Source organism: Engystomops pustulosus, chromosome 4 (assembly GCF_040894005.1).
Source record: "Engystomops pustulosus chromosome 4, aEngPut4.maternal, whole genome shotgun sequence".
Taxonomy (NCBI): Eukaryota; Metazoa; Chordata; class Amphibia; order Anura; family Leptodactylidae; genus Engystomops; species Engystomops pustulosus.
This window is the reverse complement of record NC_092414.1, coordinates 77,278,284-77,301,731: the sequence shown is the minus strand read 5'-3', so window position 1 is coordinate 77,301,731 and position 23,448 is coordinate 77,278,284. Positions and strand designations below refer to the sequence as shown.

General features: G+C 41.3%; 1 protein-coding gene across 4 annotated transcripts in view; it reads right to left on the bottom strand.

Moving 5' to 3' along the window:
* The window catches only part of SYCP3 (synaptonemal complex protein 3), a 26,854-nt gene extending 3,406 nt beyond the window's left edge, over positions 1-23,448 (bottom strand). Inside the window, exons 1-8 of one of the 4 annotated variants that reach the window (XM_072146423.1) lie at positions 23,324-23,448; positions 20,347-20,481; positions 16,928-17,006; positions 15,862-15,896; positions 14,583-14,700; positions 12,537-12,636; positions 12,227-12,339; positions 1,924-2,022 (exon numbers count right to left, since the gene is read on the bottom strand). In XM_072146423.1, the coding sequence (XP_072002524.1) occupies positions 1,959-2,022; positions 12,227-12,339; positions 12,537-12,636; positions 14,583-14,700; positions 15,862-15,896; positions 16,928-17,006; positions 20,347-20,470 (633 nt within the window). In that variant the 5' untranslated portion in view covers positions 20,471-20,481; positions 23,324-23,448 and the 3' untranslated portion in view covers positions 1,924-1,958. The remainder of the gene's footprint in view (positions 1-1,923; positions 2,023-12,226; positions 12,340-12,536; positions 12,637-14,582; positions 14,701-15,861; positions 15,897-16,927; positions 17,007-20,346; positions 20,482-23,323) is intronic. The other 3 variants (XM_072146424.1, XM_072146421.1, XM_072146420.1) reach the window with 3 other exon arrangements.

Sequence of the window (23,448 nt, the reverse complement as noted above, 5' to 3'; positions counted from 1 at the left end):
CCGAGTATAAGCCGAGTGGGGAATTTTCAGCACAAAAATTGTGCTGAAAAACTCAGCTTATACTCGAGTATATACGCTAAAGTAAGAAATCAATAAAAATGCCCATAAGCCCCATAACACATAAAGAGACTTATAACGCAAAAAAAAAGTCTAAATCATAACACAAACCCCACATATATAGTATCACCGCATCCGTAACAACCCCTAAAATAACAGAAAATAATTATTGAACCCGGACGCTGAACGCTGTTAAAAAAAAATGTTATAAACCCTCCAAAAATTATGATTTTTACCTATTTAATCCCACACAAAATGCTATAAAAAGTGATCAAAAAAACATACGTACTCCAGAATCATACTGGTGCAAAGTACAACATGTCCTGCAAAAAACAAGCCATCAACCAGTTCCATAGCCAAAAAAGGAAAAATGTTATGCCACTTGGTAGACAGCAATGCAAAAATTATAGATTCTTCCCACATTAGGGTTTTACTGTATTTGACAAATTTAGTAAAACGTAAGAAAAAATATTCATGTCTGGTATCCCCGTAATCGTATCGACCCATAGAATAAAGATAACATGATTATTAGGCTAAACGGTGAACACCAAAAAAAAAAAAGTAAAAAATCCAGTACAGAATTGATGCTTTTCTACTCCTGCCCTCAAAAAAAGTTCCTAAATATTCAACAATAGTGGATACCAACCCCAAAATGGTAACACCAGAAAAAGCATCTCATCCCGCAAAAAAAATGCCGTCACATGGCCCCAATAACACAAAAGCTAAAATTTTATAGCCTGCAAAAGGAGCCAATGAGGAAACTAAAATCCTGGTAGCTGCAGGACGCTCCTTCCCTTCTACACCTTGTTGTGCGCCCATAAAAGTGACAGCCACATGTGGGGGGTCTCTGTACTTGGGAGAAATTGTAGAACAAATTGTATGGTGGGTTTTCTCTTTTTATCTTGTGGAAATGTGTAAATTTTAGGGCTAAATGAATATATAACTGTAAAAATTTGACCATTCTAAATTTCACCTCCATTTTGATGTAATTACTATGAAGATCTGAAGGGGTTAACAATCTTCCTAAAAGCTGTTTCTGATAGTTTGAGGGGTGCAGATTTGAAAATGGGTTGATTATATAGGGGGTTTTGATGGTAAATATACAAAATTTCATTCATAACTGTATTTATCCCTAAAATAGTCAATTCTGAAAATCCAGAAAAGCAATATTCAATTTGTAAGCCGCATTTGTAAATAAATTATCCAGACATTTCAAAAATGCTGAAAATGTAAAGTAGAAACATGGGAAATTTTATTCAGCAAGTTATTTAAGTGGCAAATCTATCTGTCTGAAAACGCAATGATTCAGCATTTTTTCTTTTTGTAAATAAACGCAAAACTTATCAGCCAAAATTTACCACTAAAATAAAGTACAACATGTGGGGAAAAACAATCTCAGAATCGCTTTGATAAGTGACAGTGTTCAAAAGTTATAACCATATAAAGCGACACAAGTCAGAATCCAAAAAATGGGGCTGAGCCTTAAGCTACAAAATGGCTGCGTCCTTAAGTGGTTAATGGATCTATGTGGAACTGTTTTATATCCGCTCTAGAACAATGATGCCATTGTGAACAGAGCCTAACCAACACTTGGTAACTAGCTGAAAGTAACTTTTGGAGATCTTTCTTAAATTACTGCCAATCATTAAACAAATTTTATTTAGTTTGTTACACTCCAAAAAGAGATTGTTGTATAACCAATTATAATTTCTATGTTTCTCTTCACGCATGTAAAGAAGATTGGATCTGACACCTTATATCTAATGATAAATACTGATTTGTAAATATTGTTCAGCACCTTCATATATAAAACAATTTTTCATGAATCTTAATGTTTGTCTAATAAACAATCATAAAGTGAAATACCTTTAAGAACTGTTCATAGAGTTGCTTAATTGTTTTCAGTCTCTGGTTCTGAATGATCCTGGCCTGCTGAAAAAGCTTCTGTTGCTGACGGAACATATTCTAGTTTGTAAGTAGAAAGGAAATTACTCATTTTTTAGATTTGTAGGAATTTAAAGAGTAACTGTAAAGTTTATTACCCCCACAAATCAATAGTTGTCAGGATGTAAAACAACTTTGTTTATTAACATTGTTACCTATATCCATTAGTTCCTTTGCTATACCCCTACAATTATTTAAGTGAAGTAGCTGCTTCCCCTGCCTGTGCTGCCAAGCCCTGGAGTCCGCAGTAAAAACAGTCTACAGACTCCTGTAATGGGAGGGGCTGCTGCTCCCTGCTCACAGAGGAGGAGGTCATGGGACAGAGTTCTCTCTGTGTATGTAGCAGAGCTGAATGTGTTCAAGACTGTGGATACAGATGTCTCCTGCACAGAATAGTGAGGTACAAGATCTCCCCTGTTCCCCATCAGTCCCTCTAGCTTTGTCAGCGGCAATCGACGGGTTAACAACTGCCATTAGTGCCGGTAAGTGTTTGCTGCAATATGCAGCAAAGACATACTGGCCACGGAAAGAGCTCATCCTGTGAGCCCTCTCCATTCACCTGCAGCCGACACGTGACTTAGTACTAGTCAGTAAGGGGTTAAATAGCTTCAATACGTTTTAATACTAAAGCCAGCCACATTTTGTTACCAAAAGCAACCAATTCCTGAGATCAAGATATTCATAATTTCCTGTGTTTCTGTGTAACAAATTGTACAATTGACAAGAAGAACTGTTTTTAGTTTGATTAGTTTCCCATAGCCTTTTAACCCCTTAACGCTCTGCGCCGTAGCTCTACGGCGCAGAGGTATAAGGGATGTATGAAGAGGGCTCACGGGCTGAGTCCTCTTCATACAGAGGTGGGGGTTTTTGCATTTTGCACAAAACCCCCACCGCTAATAACCGCGGTCGGTGCTTGCACCGATCGCGGCTATTAACCCTCTAAACGCCGCCGGCAAAGTCGCCGGCGGCGTTTAAAAGACGGCGGCGCGCGGGCGCCGCCATCTTTTTTTCGATCGCCACGCCCCCGAACGTCATCGGGGGGTGGCGATCGGTTACCATGGTAGCCTCGGGTCTTCTTTTGACACGAGGCTACATTGTTTATGCAGGTTCGTTACAATGAGCCAGTGGCTCATTGTAATGTATGACCTGCAAAAATGCCATATATTGCAATACTGTAGTATTGCAGTATATGGTAGGAGCGATCTGACCATCTAGGGTTAATGTACCCTAGATGGTCTAAAAGATAGTGGAAAAAAAAATAAAAAAAGTTTAAAAAATAAAAAAAAATTTATAAAATATTAAAAGTTCAAATCACCCCCCTTTCCCTAGAACGGATATAAAACATAACAAACAGTAAAAATCACAGACATATTAGGTATCGCCGCGTCCCAAAATGCCCGATCTATCAAAATATAAAAACGGTTACGGCCGGCGGTGACCTCCGAGGCGGGAAATGGCGCCCAAATGTCCGAAATGCGACTTTTACACCTTTTTACATAACATAAAAAATGAAATAAAAAATGATCAAAATGTCGCACAGACCTCAAAATGGTAGCAATGAAAACGTCGCCTCATTTCGCAAAAAATTACCCCTCACTCATCTCCGTGCGCCAAAGTATGAAAAAGTTATTAGCGTCAGAAGATGGCAAAATTTTTTTTTCTTTTTTGTACACATTCGTTTAATTTTTGAAAATGTATTAAAACACAATAAAACCTATATAAATTTGGCATCACCGCGATCGCACCGAACCAAAGAATAAAGTAGGCGTGTTATTTGGAGCGAAGAGTGAAAGTCGTAAAAACTGAGCCCACAAGAACGTGCGGTTTTTTTTCAATTTTTCCACATTTGGAATTTTTTTTCAGCTTCGCAGTACACGGCATGTTAAAATAAATAACATTACGGGAAAGTAAAATTTGTTACGCACAAAATAAGCCCTCACACAGGTCTGTACACGTAAAAATGAAAAAGTTATGGATTTTTGAAGTTGGAGAGCGAGAAATTAGCTGAAAAACCCTCCGTCCTTAAGGGGTTAAATACTATTTCCTAATCAGTTTGAAATCAAGTAATGAATATAACTGGCATGGTTAACCCCCTTTTTTTTTTGTTTTTATATTTCCAGTTTTTATTTTTATTATCATTTTTCGAAGAAATGTAACAGAAAAGTTAACATGTACATATTGCACAATAAAGTTTTTCAACAACAATACAACCAAAAGACAAGTTTCGTCTCAAAAGACCTCAACAGCTTGAATCTTCCATTGGTGTATCAGGACACTAAGCCTGACCGTGCAGTATTTTTCTAGTATTTAGACATTTGCCCAGGATGACATCTGCATTACATCTAATCGGTTGAGGTGGGTTGGGGGGGGGGGGGGGATATCAACGAAAGACAGTCATACAAACACACCATGACAACAATTAACAATTGGGTAAAGACAAAAAGGGGATGACCATATCACTCTCCTCCTCCTGCTCGCTCCTCAATCCAGTAGCGATCCCAGCGTTCCCAAGTTTTATCAAAGAAGGGGATACGATTATTCAGAGAAGCGGTCAGATACTCCATACTACGAGTCTCCCTCACCCTAGAGAGAAGGTCCATTCGGGAGGGGGGGGGGGGGGCTTGCCTTTTCCAGAATTGTTCTAACAGGCACCTTGCGGCTGTGAGTATGTGTAGGCTCAATTTTGTAGCTGTCTTGGCCATGGGTTGAGGAAAGACATTTAGCAAATAATATAGTGGGGAGAGTGGGATGTCCACCGCTACAACCTCCCGCAGGAGAGACCTAACCTCCTGCCAGAAAGGCTGCACCAATGGGCATGTCCAGAAGATGTGTTGGAGAGTTCCCCCAGTCGAGCCACATCGCCAGCAAGTATCCGGTGTATCTGGAAAGAGCCTGTGTAACAAGGACGGGGTATGATACCACTGCAACATTAGTTTGTACTGATTCTCCTTATGTGTGGCACACAAGGAGGTTTTAGCCGCTCTATTCCAGATCAATTGCCATGTGTCTTGGGATATTGGGCTCCCCACTATGCTCTCCCATTTGGCCATATACGGGTGTGCAATAGGTTCATCTGAGCTTGGGTGTAATAGGATCATATAGATGTCGGATATAAGGCCAGAAGTGTGGGTGGCGGTTTTGCAAATGTGCTCAAATGTGGTGGGCGCCGAAACCATCTCGGTACTGTTTAGGGACTGTAAAAAGTGTCTGATTCGAATGTAGTGAAAGTTTGCCGTATGCGGGAGATGGAATTTATCCTGTAAGGCAGTGAAAGGTAATATCTTCCTGTCTCGGTAGTCCACAATATCTGCAAACCTAAACAAACCCTTCTCGTGCCAGGGTTTAATTTCCTGCCCTGCTCCGGCTTGTTGCATGAGGGGGGTGTGTAAGAAAGATTGCATGGGAGAGCACTGAGAGACCAGTGGGAATCTGGCCAAACAGGCCCTCCACAATTTAATTGTGAATGAGATGGGGCCTTGTTGGGAGTCAGGTAGCTCAGGTGCCTCTTTAGGCCAGAGGTAAGAGTTAGGGTGAAAAGGAGCCAGCCATAATTTCTCTATCTCCATCCATTTGGAGAAAGCCAGCAAGTTGGACCATGCTGGGATGCGCCGTAGATGTGTTGCCCAGTAGTATCTGGTTATATCTGGTACCGATAGGCCACCCTTCGATTTATGGGCGATGAGGACAGTCTTGGAGATTCTATGTCTCTTTTTTGCCCAGATAAAGTGTACTATGGATGCTTGCAGGGACCTCAGAACACCTAACGGGACTGGGACTGGTAAGGTTTCAAAAAGGTAAAGCAGCTTGGGCAAGATGGTCATTTTAACCGCTGCTATCCTACCAAAAAGGGAGAGGGGGAGACTATTCCAATTGTCAAGCAGAGTCCTTATTTCCCGGAAACTGCCGGGGAAGTTCTGTGCATAGAGCGTATTGTAAGAGGGAGTCAATTGTATCCCCAAATACTTAATGGCATCCGCTTTCCAGTTATATCTAAATGTGGTTTTCAGTTGGTCTACCAGTGATTGGTCAAGATTAAGAGGCAAAGCCTCCGTTTTTGAAGTGTTTACCTTATAACCAGAGAGACGACCATACTGCTGCAGCCGTGCCTGCAAGTTGGGTAAAGATATTAGAGGTTGGGTTATAGTTAGTAAAATATCATCCGCAAATAAAGACAGTTTGAATTCCTTATCTCTAACCATAATACCATGGATATTAGGATCTTGTCGGATGATGGAGGCCAGAGGTTCGATACAAAGTATGAACAGGAGGGGAGAGAGTGGGCAACCCTGGCGGGTACCGTTCCTTATCCGCAAAGGTGGGGAAGACGCATGTGGGAGCTTAATTTCAGCTGTGGGATTTGAGTATAACCCCCTCAAAGCCTGGAGAAAGGGACCTCTTATTCCAATGTGTTCAAGCACTTGAAACATAAAGGGCCAGCTGAGGCGATCAAACGCCTTCTCAGCGTCTAAACTGAGGATCAGAGCCTGGTCTTTTTGTTTATTAATTACATCTATGAGATCAATTGTTCTCCTCGTGTTGTCACCACCTTGCCGTCCTGGTACAAAGCCTACCTGATCCTTATGGATTACTTGGGGGATCCATTGAATCAGCCGATTGGCCAACAATTTTGTGAAAATTTTTAAATCTGCGTTCAAAAGTGCAATTGGCCTATAATTAGCACAATCAGTTGCATCTTTCCCGGGCTTGGGAATAAGAGTGATGTAAGAATGCGTAAAAGTTGTAGGCATAGGCTCACCTTGTAAGAATGCATTAAATACCCTTGTCATATGTGGCAACAACACAGGGGAGAAGGTTTGATAGTAAAGATACGTGAGCCCATCTGGGCCCGGGGATTTGCCATTAGGCATTCCATTAATAACCTCCTCTATCTCTTCCGATGTTAATTCTGAGCTAAGTGTCTCTATAGCCTCTGAGGGGATTCCAGGGAGTGAGCAAGAATTCAAAAAATCCACTAGTAGCGTTGTTCTAAGGGTCTCGTCCAGTGGCAGAGTGTTTGGCAGGGAATACAGTTTAGCATAGAATTCCTGGAAACGAGAGGCGATCGCTCTCGGGTCATGCAGTAAGTTCCCCCCGGAATCCCGTATGAGATGGGGGGTTTGGTGGTCCCTTTTCTCCCTCAGTTGTTTTGCCAGGAGAGAATGGTGTTTGTTCGCTTGCTCATAGTACCGTTGCTTAGTGAACACCAGCAATTTCTCAACCGCCTGGGTCTGGACCTCTCGTAACTGTTCCCTGACCTCAATTAGCTGTTGGAGTCTCCTCCTGGTTGGTTTAGCTAACAAAGCTGTCTCCTGCCTGCCAATCTCCTTTCTTAGTTCCTTTTCCAGATGAGCTCTATTTCTTTTCAATCTGGTTCCCTGTTCTATGCAATGACCTCGAAAAACCGCTTTATGAGCTTCCCACATCACCGGGATAGAGGGGATTGAATCCTCATTAAACTGGAAATATTCCTTTAATGCCCCAGTTAGCTCCTCCTTAATCAGGGGTTTTTTAAGAAGGGATTCATTTAGGCGCCAGTGACATACCCTAGTTGTAGAGAGGCCCTCATTCAGCTGCAGGAGAACTGGCGCATGGTCTGACCACGATATATTCCCCACCTCTGCAGTATGCATCATTCGCAAGAATTGTATATCTCCAAACCAATAGTCTATACGGGTATGGGTGCCGTGTGGGGCAGAATAAAAAGTAAACGAACAGTCACCCGGGTTACCCACCCTCCACAGATCATACAGGGCAAATCTCCTGAGGACTCTACGGAAGGCCGCTGATGTAGTACTTTGCGATCTAGTGGCGGGATTGGAGTCAATTGCCAGCCGATCCATATTTTCTGAAAAAATGACATTAAAGTCCCCTCCTATCAGTAGGGGTGCTGCTGGGAGTTTAGCTAATTTATTCAGGACTTTGGTAATGAAGCGGACCTGTGATGAATTGGGGGCATATATATTGCATAAAATTACAGGCGAACCGAACATTTTACCCTGAACAATAATAAACCGGCCCATGAGATCTGATGTCACAATGTCAGGTACTATGGGGCACGAGGTTGAAAACAAGATCGCCACTCCCGCTTTTTTGTTCTCAGTGGACGCCATGTAAGATACCGGGTAAAGATGTTTAGCAAAATTGAAATTCCCTGTCGCATCATAATGTGTCTCCTGCAAGAACACCACATCTGCCCTACTTCTCTTAAGCTCATTGAGCGTAAGTCGGCGTTTGCGGGCAGAGTTGAGCCCTTTCACATTTAATGTCAAAAGCTGAACCATGGTGAGTGGTTATACACGGCGGAACAGGCCCTGAGGGGGAGAGGGGGTGGGAATGGCCGTGTGCAGCTTATGTAGTAGGCTCTGGTATGGGGATATAGGAGGATGTCGGCGTATGAAAGCCTAAGGTGTCAGTAACACTAGGCAAGAAGGACAAGGGGTATGACAATGGGGGGACAAAACACACACACCACAAGACAAACTATCAAGACGAGTAAAAACAAGTAAAAAAGTAATAAGAAAACAAGGATAAACTTCCAATTCTATAACCAGGGAGAGGAAAAGCTTCCTGACCCTGGTGTAGGTCTATTCAGCCGGTCTACCCCTAATGTGGGGGAGTATAGTCAGTTGATCTGGGTTCACCACCTCCTGTGGAAGCCCTTGGTCAGGGCCAGAGGGTGGGATCCAGAGAAGACCCACCAAATGGGGGAAAACGTGGCAATGGAACCTGTTGAAGGAAAAAGATACGTCAATTATAGTACTATAAAAAACTTGAAAAATTAGATATATCACTAACTATCCAGGGACTAGCCCCGGTGCCCTTGTGCATATTACTTCCCGTATAACTAAGGAGGGGAAAATACCCCTAGTATATGCAGACACAAGCAAACATAACACCCCCTACAAGCAATCAAATGCAAGAACCCCATAAAGGATATCTATTCAACAAGCATCCTCTTCTATACATAAGAGTCCTGGGATGGAGCTCTGGTTCGCGGTCTTCGTCTCTTTTGTTGCGGTTGATTCTTATTTTGTGGTTGGCGCATTTGAGGGGGGAGACTCCCCCAGTCATCCAGTCGCGCGGTCGGGATGTTCCAGATGTCACAGAATTCCTGGAGTTCCTCCATCACAGAGAGCGTTGCCGTGACTCCATCTTTGGTGGCAGACAGAGCAAAGGGGAAATTCCAGCGGTAGGTTATGTCATTCTCACGTAAAATATCCAGCAACGGTCGTAGGATCCGCCGCTTCTGAAGGGTGATCCCAGAAAGATCCTGGTAGAGTTGTATGGCATCTCCGTTAAAAACAAAGTTCTTGTTTTTCCTTGCCGCAAGCATGAGGCGTTCCTTTAATTCAAAGTCATGCACACAACAGATAATGTCTCGTGGGTTTCCTCCCAGTGCTTTAGGCCTTAATGCTCTATGAGCTCTATCAAGCTTCACCTGTGTTTCCGGCTCCCCCAATAGCGCTGAGAAGAGAGCTTGTAGCGTGACACGTACATCCTCTTTGCCCTCCACCTCCGATAGACCTCTCACCCGAATATTGTTACGTCTTCCTCTGTTATCGAGGTCTTCCAGGTGTCTGGCCATTTCTTGTAGTGTGACAGATTGAGAGTGCACAGCATGTTGCGTATGTGAAATCTGACGCCTTGAGTCCGCCTGTTCAGCTTCTAAATTATCAATTTTCTGCGTCATGCACTGAATATCACGTCGTACCTCCAAAATTTCAGATTTGAACGCCTCTTTGACTTCAGCAATTAAAGATTTAAAGTCCTCTTTAGTAGGCAAATTCTGGAGGTGAGCGTGCCAGTACGGTTCTGAAGTCGGTGGTCTCTTATCTGGCATAATGTCCACACTACAGTGCTCAGGCGATGATTCCCACTCTGGGGAAGGTGCAGCATAGCGGGTGAGAGTGGGGGTAGCACCCAGCTCGTCTTCAGTTATATGCGATCTGGGGATATATGGCATTCCAGGGACAAATTCCCCTGGCTGTGGCAGCTGGGGGGATCGCAGCAGGGGGTCCCCAGGGTGTCTTCCATGTCCTCCATTTTCCCTCTGGCCTAGCTTCTTTTGTGCCACAATCAAGGTCTGGGGATGGTGCTGGAGATAAGGCCTTACCTCCAGCATGTGGGGATTCCCCCCTTCCAGTGTGTCTCTGACTGGCTCCCGGGTCGGGATTCTGCTGAAGTGCCTCATTCCGGCGCTGCTGCGACACATTCTGGCGCTGCTGCGCCTCAGGGGAGCTGCGCTGCTCGGCTGGCTGGGGGCCAAGATGGCGGGTCGCCGCGGTGTGCGAGGTGTCGGCGGGAGCACTGCGGTCCTTATGTGTAGGCGGTGCTGCGGTGGGCACCACTGTTCCCCGCTTACCCGCGGCCGGCTTCGGAGCCATGCTGGAGGTCTCCACGAGGTGCGATCCCGGGGTCTGCGCGCTGTCGGGCCTCCGTGCAGCACGTGGTCATGTGAAGGAGGTGGCTGTGGAGCGGAGGAGGAAGCGGGTAAGTGGCGTATCGCCTACCCACTCCTCTTTCTGGGGTCCCGGGGGCTTCTCTCCCCTTCTGGGGGTCTTCTTCACTTTAGGGGCCAGGATCAATCCCCTCCTTAAAGGCTAAAACGGCATCGGGGCTGCGGAGCTCCTCTAGTGTGCGGCCATCACGTCCAGGGTCCTGCCACGCCCCCCCTATATTTCCAGTTTTCACGCCTCACCTTCAAAAAACTTTATTTATTGTTTTCTGCGTAACAAATTGGTGAAAAAAAAGCATTTGCACCATTTTCTTGTTGGCTTGGTTTTTTTTACGGCTTTCACTGTGTGCCCCAAATGACAATTCTCCTTTATTTTTTGGGTCGGTATGATCACGAGGATAACAAATTTACAGGCAGTCCCCGGGTTACATACAAGATAGGGTCTGTAGGTTTGTTCTTAAGTTGAATTTGTATGTAAGTCGGAACTGTATATTTTATCATTGTAACCCCAGACAGAACTTTTTTGGTCTCTGTGACAATTGGATTTTAAAAATGTTGGGTTGTCATAAGAACCAGGATTAACACTAAAGCTTCATTACAGACACATTTGGTAACTGTTACAGCTGATCAATGTAACCTAGGACTAAAGTACAATAAATTACCAATATCCAGAGGTCCGTTTGTAACTAGGGGTCGTATGTAAGTCGAGTGTTCTTAAGTAGGGGACCGCCTGTATATAGGTTTTATAATGTTTTCATGCGTATATAAAAATTAGAACGTCCTGTACAAAAAAAAAATAATTTTGCCATCTTCTGGCGCAAATAACTTTTTCATAGCTCAGTATACGGAGCTTTGTGTGGTATCATTTTTCGAGAGATGAGAGTACTTTTTTTCACTGCTACCATTTTGAGGACTGTACAGACTTTTCCTCACTTTTTATTAAATTTTTAATATGTTGTGAAAAAGTGGCATTTTCAATTTTGGCCGCTATTTTTTGTTACGAGGTTAAACGCCAGGAGTAATCCTTATTATAATATTTTTATAGAGCTGACATTTTGGGAAGCGTTGATACCTAACATGATATGATTTTTACTGTTTATTTTTAGATCAGTTCTAGGGAAAAGGGGGGTGATGTGAATTTCTATGTTTTTCTTTTATTTTTAAAAAATTTTTTCAAACACCCTAGGGTACTTTAACCTTTGTCTGATAGAACCTACCATATACTGCCATACTACAGTATGGCAGTATATAGGGATATTTCACATCATCTATTACAATGTGCAAGATGCAACAAACACCCACCTTGTATGGAGAGGGCCCTCCTATAATGAAGTTATATATAGTGGGTTTCTAATATTATATATTGCAAATCTCATTAAAAACAATTATGATCCACAAAATCTGAAATATAGACACATATGAGTAAAGTTATTTAGTAACTAAATAACCTGAGTATAAGCTGAGGTACCTACTTTTACAACAAAAAACTGGGAAAACATATTGACTAAATGGGAAATGCAGCCGCTACTCTCTAATAAAATGTCCAGTATGTCCATGAATGTAATGTACACAGCAGCCCCTCCCATTACTATAATGTCCAGCTGAGTGTCCCCATAGATAAAATGCCCAGCCGAATATAAGCCGAGTGGGTCTTTTTCAGCACAAAAATTGTGCTAAAAAATTTGGCTAATACTTCAGTATATACAGTATTTGAACTGGCACTTTAATAGTGGTGGTAATATCAATTTTGTTTTCAATTAAAACAACAACCTTTTATAATAATTTTTTAACCTCTTCCTGATGCTTGATGCAGGGGCGGCAGTGACTTGCTGTCTAGTGCCGTACGACTGCTTCCAGCAGCGGCTGACACAAGCCTGAAACACCTACGATCAAATCATGTCAACATAAAGCAGACATTCGGTAAATGTTAGTTATAAAGTTATTTTGGTGTTATGACTAGGTGTCGGAAAAGAATAAAATTTTGAAAATCAACAATTTATCAAACTTTTTGCCAAATATCCGTTATATATTTTACGTTTATTTATGAAAAAAATCTAGTAGAAAATGCTAAAAATATTACCGTTACTTTTTCTTCTTGCTCTTCAGCTTTGTGCATGTCATCTTCCCATTGCTGGAATAGCACTTGGAATTGTTGAGAATAGTCATCACTTAACTTCTGCCTGTTATAAAATATCAGTTTAAATATTGTTTCATAATGTAATTTTCTATTACAGAGTAAATATATATATATATATATATATATATATATATATATATATATGTATGTGTGTGTGTATATATATATATATATACTCGAGTATAAGCTGAGTTTTTCAGCACAAAAAATGTGCTAAAAAAACCTAACTCGGCTTATATTCAAAAAACAAAACAAAAAGTCTACTCTTCTAACGCGCCGCCAGCAGGACGTCTTCTATCCATCGCGACCCGGCATTGGCTCCGTGTCCCCATGCGGTGCGTTGCAGGCACCAAGATCTCAGCCGCAAGCTGACATTCTAGTGCAGTGGTTCTCAACCTTTCTAATGCTGTGACCCTGCAATACAGTTCATCATGTAGCGGTGACCCCAAACAATGCGATTTGCCGTAAAAATGCAATAAAATTGCTGCTCCGATGGCTTTAGGCGACCCCTGGTTTTGGTTGTTCGACCCCCGCTGGGGTCGCGACCCACAGGTTGAGAACCACTGCTCTAGTGTGATGTCAGTGAGTGGCTGACGTCATGGTGCCTGCGAGGGACCCCACAGGTACATGGAGCCAATGCCGGGGCTGCGATGGATAGAACCTGGGGGGGGGGGGATTTTCCTACAGGCATTATATTTAGGACAGGGGCTGCAGGCTATATACTATAGGGGCTGGTAGGCTATATGCTGGGGGGAAGGAGCTGGCAGGCTATATACTGGGGGGCTGTGACCAATGCATTTCCCACCCTCGACTTATACTCGAGTCAATAGGTTTTTCCACTTTTTTGTGTTAAAATTAGGGGTCTCGGCTTATACTCGAGTATATATGGTATATAATTTATTTTTTATTATTACTTATTGTTTTACTGTCATTTTGTATTGTCAAGGAATCGATCCAAAATTCACCACTTCTGTTGAAAAATGTGTCCCCCATAATCTGGATGGTTTTCACCTGCTTGACAAGAAACTGGTGGTGGATTACTAGGTTTCTGCTGACAGTTTCCCTTTAAGTAAGGCGCTGTTTTGGGAGCTTCTGTATTCTAATTTTCATAGCACTAACAGGCATCTTTCTTAAAGGGGTTGTGAGGAATAACTAGAAGATTTCTTTTGAACCCTCTTCCCCCGCTATAGGCATCGAAACTGAACCTAGAAGTCAAAATCAGACATGGGGAACTTGCGGTCCCCCGCTCTGCCTGTTGCCTCTGCTGGATTACAATCTCCATGACCATATATTTATAAATTTGCTTAATGACACAACACCAGACCATGAGTGAGTTTGTTCCAAGAAACTCACTGCTTGAATTTCCTGGACTGAACCTTGAATCACTGAACTGAACTTACATGTTGAAAACAATTCAGATATTCAAGTTTGGGCTTTGAAGAGGAACTAATTGGAGTACTGAATTTACTCTAGTATAATCCGGGTTTTCCAGCACAATTTTAATGCTGAAAATTCCCCACTCAGCTTATACAAAAAAAAATATACTGAGTACTTAACTTTTCCGACGCCTTGGGCAGGTCTTCTTCTTACTTCATGTAAGCCGTTGGCAGCTCCAGGCCAGCAACAGGTCCGTGTGCATGGCCGGGGCACAAACTATAATATCAGCTGCTGTGCATATGAAGTAAGAAGAGGACCTGCCCGGGGGGTTGGAATGGTGAGTACTCAGTTTAAGGGCCTAAGGGCTGGCAGGCTATACTCTTCAGGGGCCTGGCTGGCTCTATACTAAAGTGGGCTGGCTGGCTCTATACTAAAGGGGGATGGTTGGCTGTATATTACAGGGGGCTGGCTATATACTGGGGAGGCTGTAACCAATGCATTTCCCACCCTAGGCTTATACCCAAGTCAATAGGTTTTCCCAGTTTTTGGTGGTAAAATTAGGTGCCGTGGCTTATACTCGAGTGTATCCGGTAATTGTAAATTCATCATTACCTCTGATCTTGTTGCGTTTTCCAAACATTTTCAATCTTCTGGTTGCTGGTTTTTAAGGATGCCTTTGTGTACATTTCCAACCTCTTCCGTTTTGCTAACAGAGCCTTGCTAATGTCCGCTGTGTTTGAAAATAATATATGATAAAAACAAGCCCTTTAAATTAAGGACAACAACATGATGAGTGCCAGTGGAGTTCAGGACGCTGGTATATCTGCTGACCATAATGCAAGGTAAATTTAGCGTTAGGTTTGCGACTGCAATAACTGGTGAAACTGAGAGTCCAGTTACCTGTATTGTAGGGATGTGTGCCAGTAGCTCAATGTGCATGTACTAGCTAGTGCGTGAGCCAGACATATGCTGTGAGAGAGACACTAACACCCTGGGTGCATCATCAGCCTCAATTCATCATCATAGGGAATTTTCCTTGAAAAATGAATACCTAATTCATTATGATGCAGTCCTCGACAGAGAGATCAGTCCGTGACACAGCACTATTTGCGTTCCGTGATCATGGACATAACAGACAATGTAAATCTCCCCTAAACATTCTCTACTTTTTAACAAATGAGCCACATGGTACAGTAAAATAACATCTGTAGGCACGGAATCATTGCATTTATTGCAGCTGTTCGCCTACTTTTTGTAAGATGGCAGATTTTTCCTGCCGTGAGAATCTGTCATTATACTTTTAGAATGGAAGCCCTTTAAAAGTAACCATTATTTAATATTATTTTTGATACTTTGTTGGAGAAGTGTTGTGAACATTTTTTAAATTTATTTCATTAAAAACTGTTGCTTATTTTGTAAAGAAACAGACTGCAATCTTCCCCATAGTTGCTAAGGCAAATCTTTCTACGCTCTCTCCCTGGCTGTAGTATGCTATGTGCAGTATTTTCAAAGATTAAGCTGAAAGTGAAGGGATTAATCCTCCCATCTCAAAACTGTTTAACCAAACATGGAGAGATAAGATGTGAGTTCATGACGCCTCTATAGAGGCACACTGTATAGGGTGGAATACAGATCTCTATGGTACGGAGTAGCATGATATTTAATTTTTTTTTTTAAATGTAAAATTTGTTAATGAAGTATATTAGAAAAATCCCACCCCACCGCACACATAATAAAAAATTCTCTCAAATGAGGTTTATGATTTAAGTCAACGTTGGATGCTTTATATTGCATCACAAAATAGGATTTTCTAGTTAGTATTTTTCCTCTTTTAATCCATGATTAACTTCCAAAAAAACTGAATCCTGACAAATATAAAAATAAAACTTGCCTCCAAATCGTTCCAGCATATTCTGCACTTCTCCACTGAAATTCAAGAAAAGTGTAGAAAATGAAATGATTAATTGGACAAACAACATTAATATTTACCTTCACTTCAGCCACCTCTCCAAAGCAGTGTTTCCACAAATCTTTTAGATGAAAAATAGAGAAAATCTGTGTCTAATCGGCAAAAAATGTTTTGACTGCAAGTCATTTACCAGTAATGTCTTGTACTAAATGGACTATGAGTTAAACAATGCTATTACGTTCACAATAGTGATCAAATATCAGCAATGTCTGCCTACTAGGCACTTTACGCATTATAGTGAAATGCTTATAATAATCTGGCAACTGGCTGCAGAATAATAATAATCATTCTTTATTTATATAGCGCACACAGATTACGCAGAGCTGCACAAAGCATGACAAATTGGTCCCTGTCCCCATGGGGCTCACAATCTAAACAACCTAACAGTATGTTTTGGAGTGTGGGAGGAAACCGGACCACCCGGAGAAAACCCACGCAAACACGGAGAGAACATACAAGCATCCTGAATCATATCAATACTTTATATAAGTTTAAATCACATTACGTGCTTTACCTGGTGAGTCCCATCTTCAGCCTGTGTGTGCCTGTGTCTTCTCCACACTCATACAGTTTTCCCACTTTCTGTCATATGCATTGAGCAGGTGGGTGAGGGAGGGGGTTGGTGTGGACTAGAGGAAAAATGCATGAGGAGATACAGGCACACACAGGCTGCAGCTGACCCATATCTTGGACTCACCAAACACTGCTGGCAGGGTAATGGAAATAAAACTAACTGTGCACTGATAAAACAACTAAAACTCAATTGTTTTAACAGTGCGCAGAAATGTCTTACTGTGCAGGCTACTTTAATATTTTTACACATGCAAGTGAATGGCGCCAAATGCAGATTCCTGCAAAGATGGGTGACCTGAGCACCACTATGAATGGAAAAACTAACCACTAACATCTACCTCTACAAAATCGATAAACCAATCATTGTGACTGTTCAGACTTTATATTATTGTTATTTTAAAATGAAATGAGTCACCCCATATCATCGCCATTTCCTTCCATTATCACTGAAGCAGGACGTTTTTTCCCATGTTTATCAAGGGGTATATTCTTATCTGCAAGAAATAAGACATAATGAAAAGAGGCAGATTTGTTGGTATACAGTCATAAAAGCCAGTGTCTGAGTTGTTTTTTTTTTTGAATGGTCCCCTGTATATCAGCTGTGTGCCAGGGACCACCAATAATCAGCTGTGTGCAAAGCAGGAGAGGACCAACCATTAGAAAAAAAAAAGAGTAATTAAGAAGAGAAAACGAAAAGGTGGATAGGGCGGCATAGATATGTGGCCGGGGGCTGCCTAAAAAAATAAACTTGTACTTACCTCTGCGGTCTCCACCGATGTCACGCACAGCTATCTGGGCCGTGCCCCTGTAACAGGGGCATGGAAGCTGCTCTGAGAACACTTCCGGGCGGCCGAGGTGGCCAGCCACACCCACTCCACACCATTCCGAGAGCTGTATCAGGTGCTGATACAGGTGGGTGTGGCCGGCCATATTGGCCAGTCAAAAGCAGCTGATTTGTGCGTAGCTTCCCTGAGAGGCGCTTGCACGGGACACCAGGAGGGACTGTGGAGGTGAGTTATTTTTTTTGGCAGCCCCCCTGGCCACATTTCCTTTTTTTTTTAGGTCTCTGACAACCACTTTAAAGCTAGTAACCATTTATAAGGAGGGATAACATGTATGGAAACAATGGGGGGATTAATTGGAGCTTGTACACCAGTTTTCTGGCATACAAGCTCTGAAATAGTCCCAATTCCTATTGCTTGACCTGTTCCTCCTTATGACACCTCCATGGTGGTAATACACGGATGTGTCTGGTCCTCCAGAAATTATAATTTCATAGTATATCCTAACTGCTATAATCGAGAGATACATTGACTGCCTCCTAATAACTCTAAATTTACTTAAATTACATTTGCAGATTGCTTTGGTTTAACCCTTTCCCTGCAAAGGACATATCTCATACATCCTCACAGAGTGGCACCTCTATGGCCAACGACACGTGAGATACACCCTGGATTCTAGGAGACATAACTTTGGATCCCTGGCACCTAAAATCTTTTTTTACCTGTCAATTTAACAGTTTATGTCTCTGGAAACTCCAGCTTCTTAACCTCTTAATGACTTGGCCATTTTGCACCTTCCTGACACAGCCCTTTTTTTTTAAATCTGTCACTTTAAGTGGTTATAACTTTGGAACGCTTTAACATATCCAGTTGATTTTGAGATTGTACTTCATCTTGGTTGAGAAATTTAAGCAATATGTTTAGTATTTATTTATGAAATAAATGGAAATTTGGTGAATATTTTTGAAAAAACATATATTAATAATTTTCCACTTTTTGTAAAGTTGGTCATATCACCAAAATAACTTGATAACTAACATTTCCCATATGTCTGCTTTAACTTGGCATCATATTTAAAACATCCTTTACTTTTTTTTTGGGATGAAGGATCTGCTAACAAATCCAGAGACTTGGAGGGGAAATAGAAAACCTAAATAAAAAACATAAAACCCACAAGTTTGCAAACTACATCCCGCAATAAAATAACTGAGGGGTATAGTGATTAATTTGACCTAACAGTTGTTACAATAAATTCCTTTTACCGAAATGAATTCACACCTATGGTTGGATGTGAATTGTGAATGCGTTGCATACAAGGAGGTGGAGTATACCAATGGACAACTAAAATTTTGTTACTCTGGAGTTCTCACAGGTCTCGTACTAGTATATACAGTAGTGTCCATCCTAACTCCTCTTTTGGAACAGACTCTTTTCTGAGTCCTTCCTTTAGAAGCAGCAGAATTCTCCAAGAAAATGCTGTCCTGCCAAAACACGGGGGACATCTAATCCAGAGGTACTGGGTCCCTGTCCTTCGTGTCCCAATATTAGTTCCCTAATATCTACCTCTTGAAAATGGAGAAATGATATGGCCTGACCTGCACATTGGAACAGCTTGTAAGAGTTGTATAGCATCATCTGTACAATGTTCATGGCCTGCGCTTTTGTACCATATCTTCGATCAAACCCACCCATGTATTTACTGTAAGCCAGAATGCCATCTGGGTTGGGGGCAGCGGTGGAGTGCTGGAGTCCCCATGAATTGTGGTCTGCATAAGGACATCGCTTTTGTCCTTATATTTGACTGCAGTATTTGGCTGTATACTACAGGGGGCAGGCTGGCTGTATACCACTGGTGGCTTGCTGGCTATATACAGCTGCTGTGCTGCGGACAATGCATTTCCCACCCTCGGCTTATACTCGAGTCAATAGGTTTTTCCAGTTTTTGGTGGTAAAATTAGGGGTCTCGGCTTATACTCGGGTCGGCTTATACTTGAGTATATACAGTGTTTTTTTTTTTTTATGTGTTTAATCTTTATATTTTGCAGGTTGTATCTGCCTGAAAATTTCAAGCTGAAAAACAGAATTCTTGTTATTTCAGTTTAAGTGATTTTTTTTACATTTTCTTTTTTATTGAGATTTCTTATATTTAAACTGATAACATTATAAAATACCAAGCCATATAGGTTCTACATCATTATACAAAGCTTACACAGTATTCTAAATATACATCTACATAGACATAAATATGTCTATTCCCTGTGTATGTATGCGTACATAAAAGAAACACAATAAGGTATGCTGGGAGCATTTAATATTACTTTTACAGGAGTAAATTATTATTTTTCAAGTACACTACACGTTATTTCTTCGAAGTTAGGTGTTATAAGAGTTGCATTATCACTTACGATTTTCTTATATTGATACACTTGCCTAAAGTTCTTCATAACCATATTCAAATGTGTGCAATTTGGTTTTTTCCATTAGTATTGTTACCTTCCTCACAACGGTTAACATTCTTGCTATTGTCCATCTAAATGTGTCCATATTTAAATGTAGGAGAGCGAGCTCTGGACTCGGGTTAAGCTTTATATTCCATATTTCTCTAATCAATTTCTGTACTTCTGAAGGTAGCTTTTGAGTTGCAGTTTAAGTGATTTTGTGATGATTTGTTCATGTGAATGTTTGATTTTGAGGTATCTATGAACTCTATACATATTCATCTATTACATTTAGGAGATGTAAAGCAAATTATTTTCAGTTTAGGGCACATTTTTTGCCATCAAACTAAATTTGCATGAATTTTTAATAAAATTTTACACTTTATATAAAAATTGCATGAAGATTCCTATTTCTATAAACCCCTTGATGCAATTTTAAAAATGGGGCAAATGTCAGATTTCAGAAAATATATAGTTTATATAATTATTTATGCTTTCATTTCCTTTCTAGAGTATAAATAGCTTTGGCCAAAAACTTGACAAAATTTTCCACTAATTCCTGCCAGGGAAAGGGTTAAAATGATGCATAGACACTTCCGTGCAGTTTAATATACCTTCGGAGATGTCTTCATCGGATCCACTAAGCACTTTTTGTTCTTCATCCACAAAATTATATGGATGCACTTTGTCATTTAGGACTACCTTTGCTGATTTTGCAGGCTTTCTTCCAGGTGCCATGGCTTTGATATCTGTTATATTTGCAGAAATAGAAAAAAAAATATTATTATTATTTTTTTTTAAGATTCCCCATGATATTCCCTCTTAGAGGTGATATGTCTGTGTAGCCTGTTGAGGAAGTAGTTCACATCAGCTCACATTCAGCATGAATACAATGGGGGATATTTATCATACACTGGCGCTCGTGCGCCAGCGTATGATCGCCCCGCCGCTGCGAATTTGCAGCCCGATACATCAAGAGGCTTCGTCGTAAGCAAACGTCGTAAGCAGGTAGGCTGGGACTGTATACACACGAATGTGTACTGTGTCATAAGTGTGTAATCCGTTACCAAGCCGTTTGTCCACAAAAATGGTCCATGTGTCATCCGAATGTTCTTCTACCGTGGAGTAGTCCCACCTATGCCCCTTTTTTGTTTTTGCATTTTTTTCCTCCCCTGCTTTAAAAATCCATAACTTTTTATTATTCTGTGTAAAGAGCTGTATGAGGGCTTATTTTCTGCGTAAAAAATTCTACTTTCTAGGGATGACTGTATTTAATATTCCTTGCCGTGTATTGCGAAGCTGGAATACAATTCCAAATGCTGTGAAATTGACCACAAAAACGCATTTGCTCCATTTTCTTGTGGGCTCTGTTTTTACAGCTTTCATTGTGAGCTCAAAACAGCACCACCCCTTTATTTTTTGGGTGAGTACAATACAATGCACATACCAAATGTATTTAGGTTTTATTATGTTTGAATAGCTTTTAAAAAATTCAAACCTTTTGTACAAAGACTTTAAATTCCGATCCCCACGCCCCTGAACGTTATCGGGGGTCGGTTGCCATGGTAGCCTCGGGTCTTCGTTTGACCCGAGGCTATCTGGCTTCTGCAGATTCGTTACAATGTAATGAATGAGCTGCAAAAATGACATATATTGCAATACAGAAGTATTGCAGAATCTGACTATCTAGGGTTAATATACCCTAGATGGTCTAAGATATAGTGAAAAAAAAAAAGTTTAAAAAAAGTTTTAAAAATAAAAAAAAATTGATAAAATATAAAAAATTTCAAATCACCCCCCTTTCGCTAGAACTGATATAAAACATAATAAACAGTAAAAATCACAGACATATTAGGTATCTTCGCGTCCCAAAATGCCCGATCTATCAAAATATAAAAACAGTTACGGCCGGCGGTGACTTCCGAGACGAGAAATGGCGCCCAAATGTCCGAAATGCGACTTTTACACCTTTTTACATCACATAAAAAATGGAATAAAAAATGATCAAAATGTCCCACAGACCTCAAAATGGTAGCAATGAAAACGTCGGCTCAATTTTCAAAAAATGACCCCTCCCTCAGCTCCGTGCGCCAAAGTATGAAAAAGTTATTAGCTTCAGAAGATGGCAATTTTTTTTTTCTTTTTTGTACACATTTGTTTAATTTTTGAAAATGTATTAAAACACAATAAAACCGGTATAAATTTGGTATCACCGCGATCGCACCGAACCAAAGAATAAAGCTGAGGTGTTATTTTGAGCGCACAGTCAAAGTCGTAAAAACTGAGCCCACAAGAACGTGACGTGTTTTTTTTTCAATTTTTCCACATTTGGAATTTCTTTTCAGCTTCGCAGTACACGGCATGTTAAAACAAATAACATTACGGGAAAGTAAAATTTGTTACGCATAAAATAAGCCCTCACACAGGTCTGTGCACGTAAAAATGAAAAAGTGATCAAAAGGTTGCAAAATGGTGCAAATGCGTTTTTCACCGATGTCGACGCATTTGGAATTCCATAGGTTCATTGAGTAAGATTTATCAGAAGTATCTGAGGTAAAATTGTTCTAGTTGTTCATTGAAACCAATCAAAGCTGAGCTTTAATTTTATAAACAGCTGTGGGAAAATGAAAGTTCTGATTACTGGAACTGTTCTGCTCTCAGACACTTCCCCCATTGTCTCTGGCTGTATTCACATGACCGTAGGGGGGGCTGTATGTACGGCCGCAAGCTTGCAGCCCTGCATATGTCCCCCATAGATGGCAATCGGTACACGGAGTGATACGGTGCAGGACATGTACGGCACCATATCGCTCCGTAGATGGGGAAAATATAGGACATGTTCTATCTTTACCCGTGTTACACCGCTGTGGGCCATGCATCGCTATCGAGAGGGGTTAACCTTCCTCCTCCCCATCGTGCCGAACATATGCCAGCCCAGCTACGGCCCGGTGGGCATACGTTCATGTGAATGCAGCCTAACTAAAAAAAAAATACATATGGACCAAGTTCACATCTGCACTGTAGGTTTGTGTCACACTCTTCCCTCAGCAATCCTGCCATGCTTGACCCCAGTCCATAAACAGGAACCCATACAAGGTGCCAAATATATTTTAGGATGGTTGGCTTGTATATTTTAGGCTCGTCTATTGGAATTTTTTTAAAAAATCACTTTTTTTAATAAGAAAGAAAAAAATCCAATGCACATCTAGTAGTAAAATCAGCAAAATATCCACTTATTTCTGACAAATGGCGTCACTTTTTGAAATCGAGAGAAAATAGAGAAAGCTGCATGGACGATCTTCTTTACAAGTATCCTGAGACATTTTCGATTTTGTCACTTGAAAGAGGTTTTCAAAAAAATACATATCGTTTCTCTTTCTAATTCTAAAGATGTTACGACTTTTTATTTTAGCGCAGATCAATCACAGCAGAAAATATGTGACAGAAAAATGAAGTCCTGACAGAAACCACCACAGGGCATGTATGGCCGTCACAGCGAAGTGCTGAAAGTACTACTATGTTACTCCTATGAGGTGACAGTGTGCGCTCTTTTTGTACATTTCCTCACACCACAAAATTCCCGCCTATTACCAGAGACCTCAGTGATCGCGCAGAAATAATGTATTTGTCCTGCGTGTGAAGGAGGTAGAGCGCGGGAAAATCCAGGACTTGACGACAGGCGCTAGAGGCGGGGGGAGCCGCACCGCACGGGATGA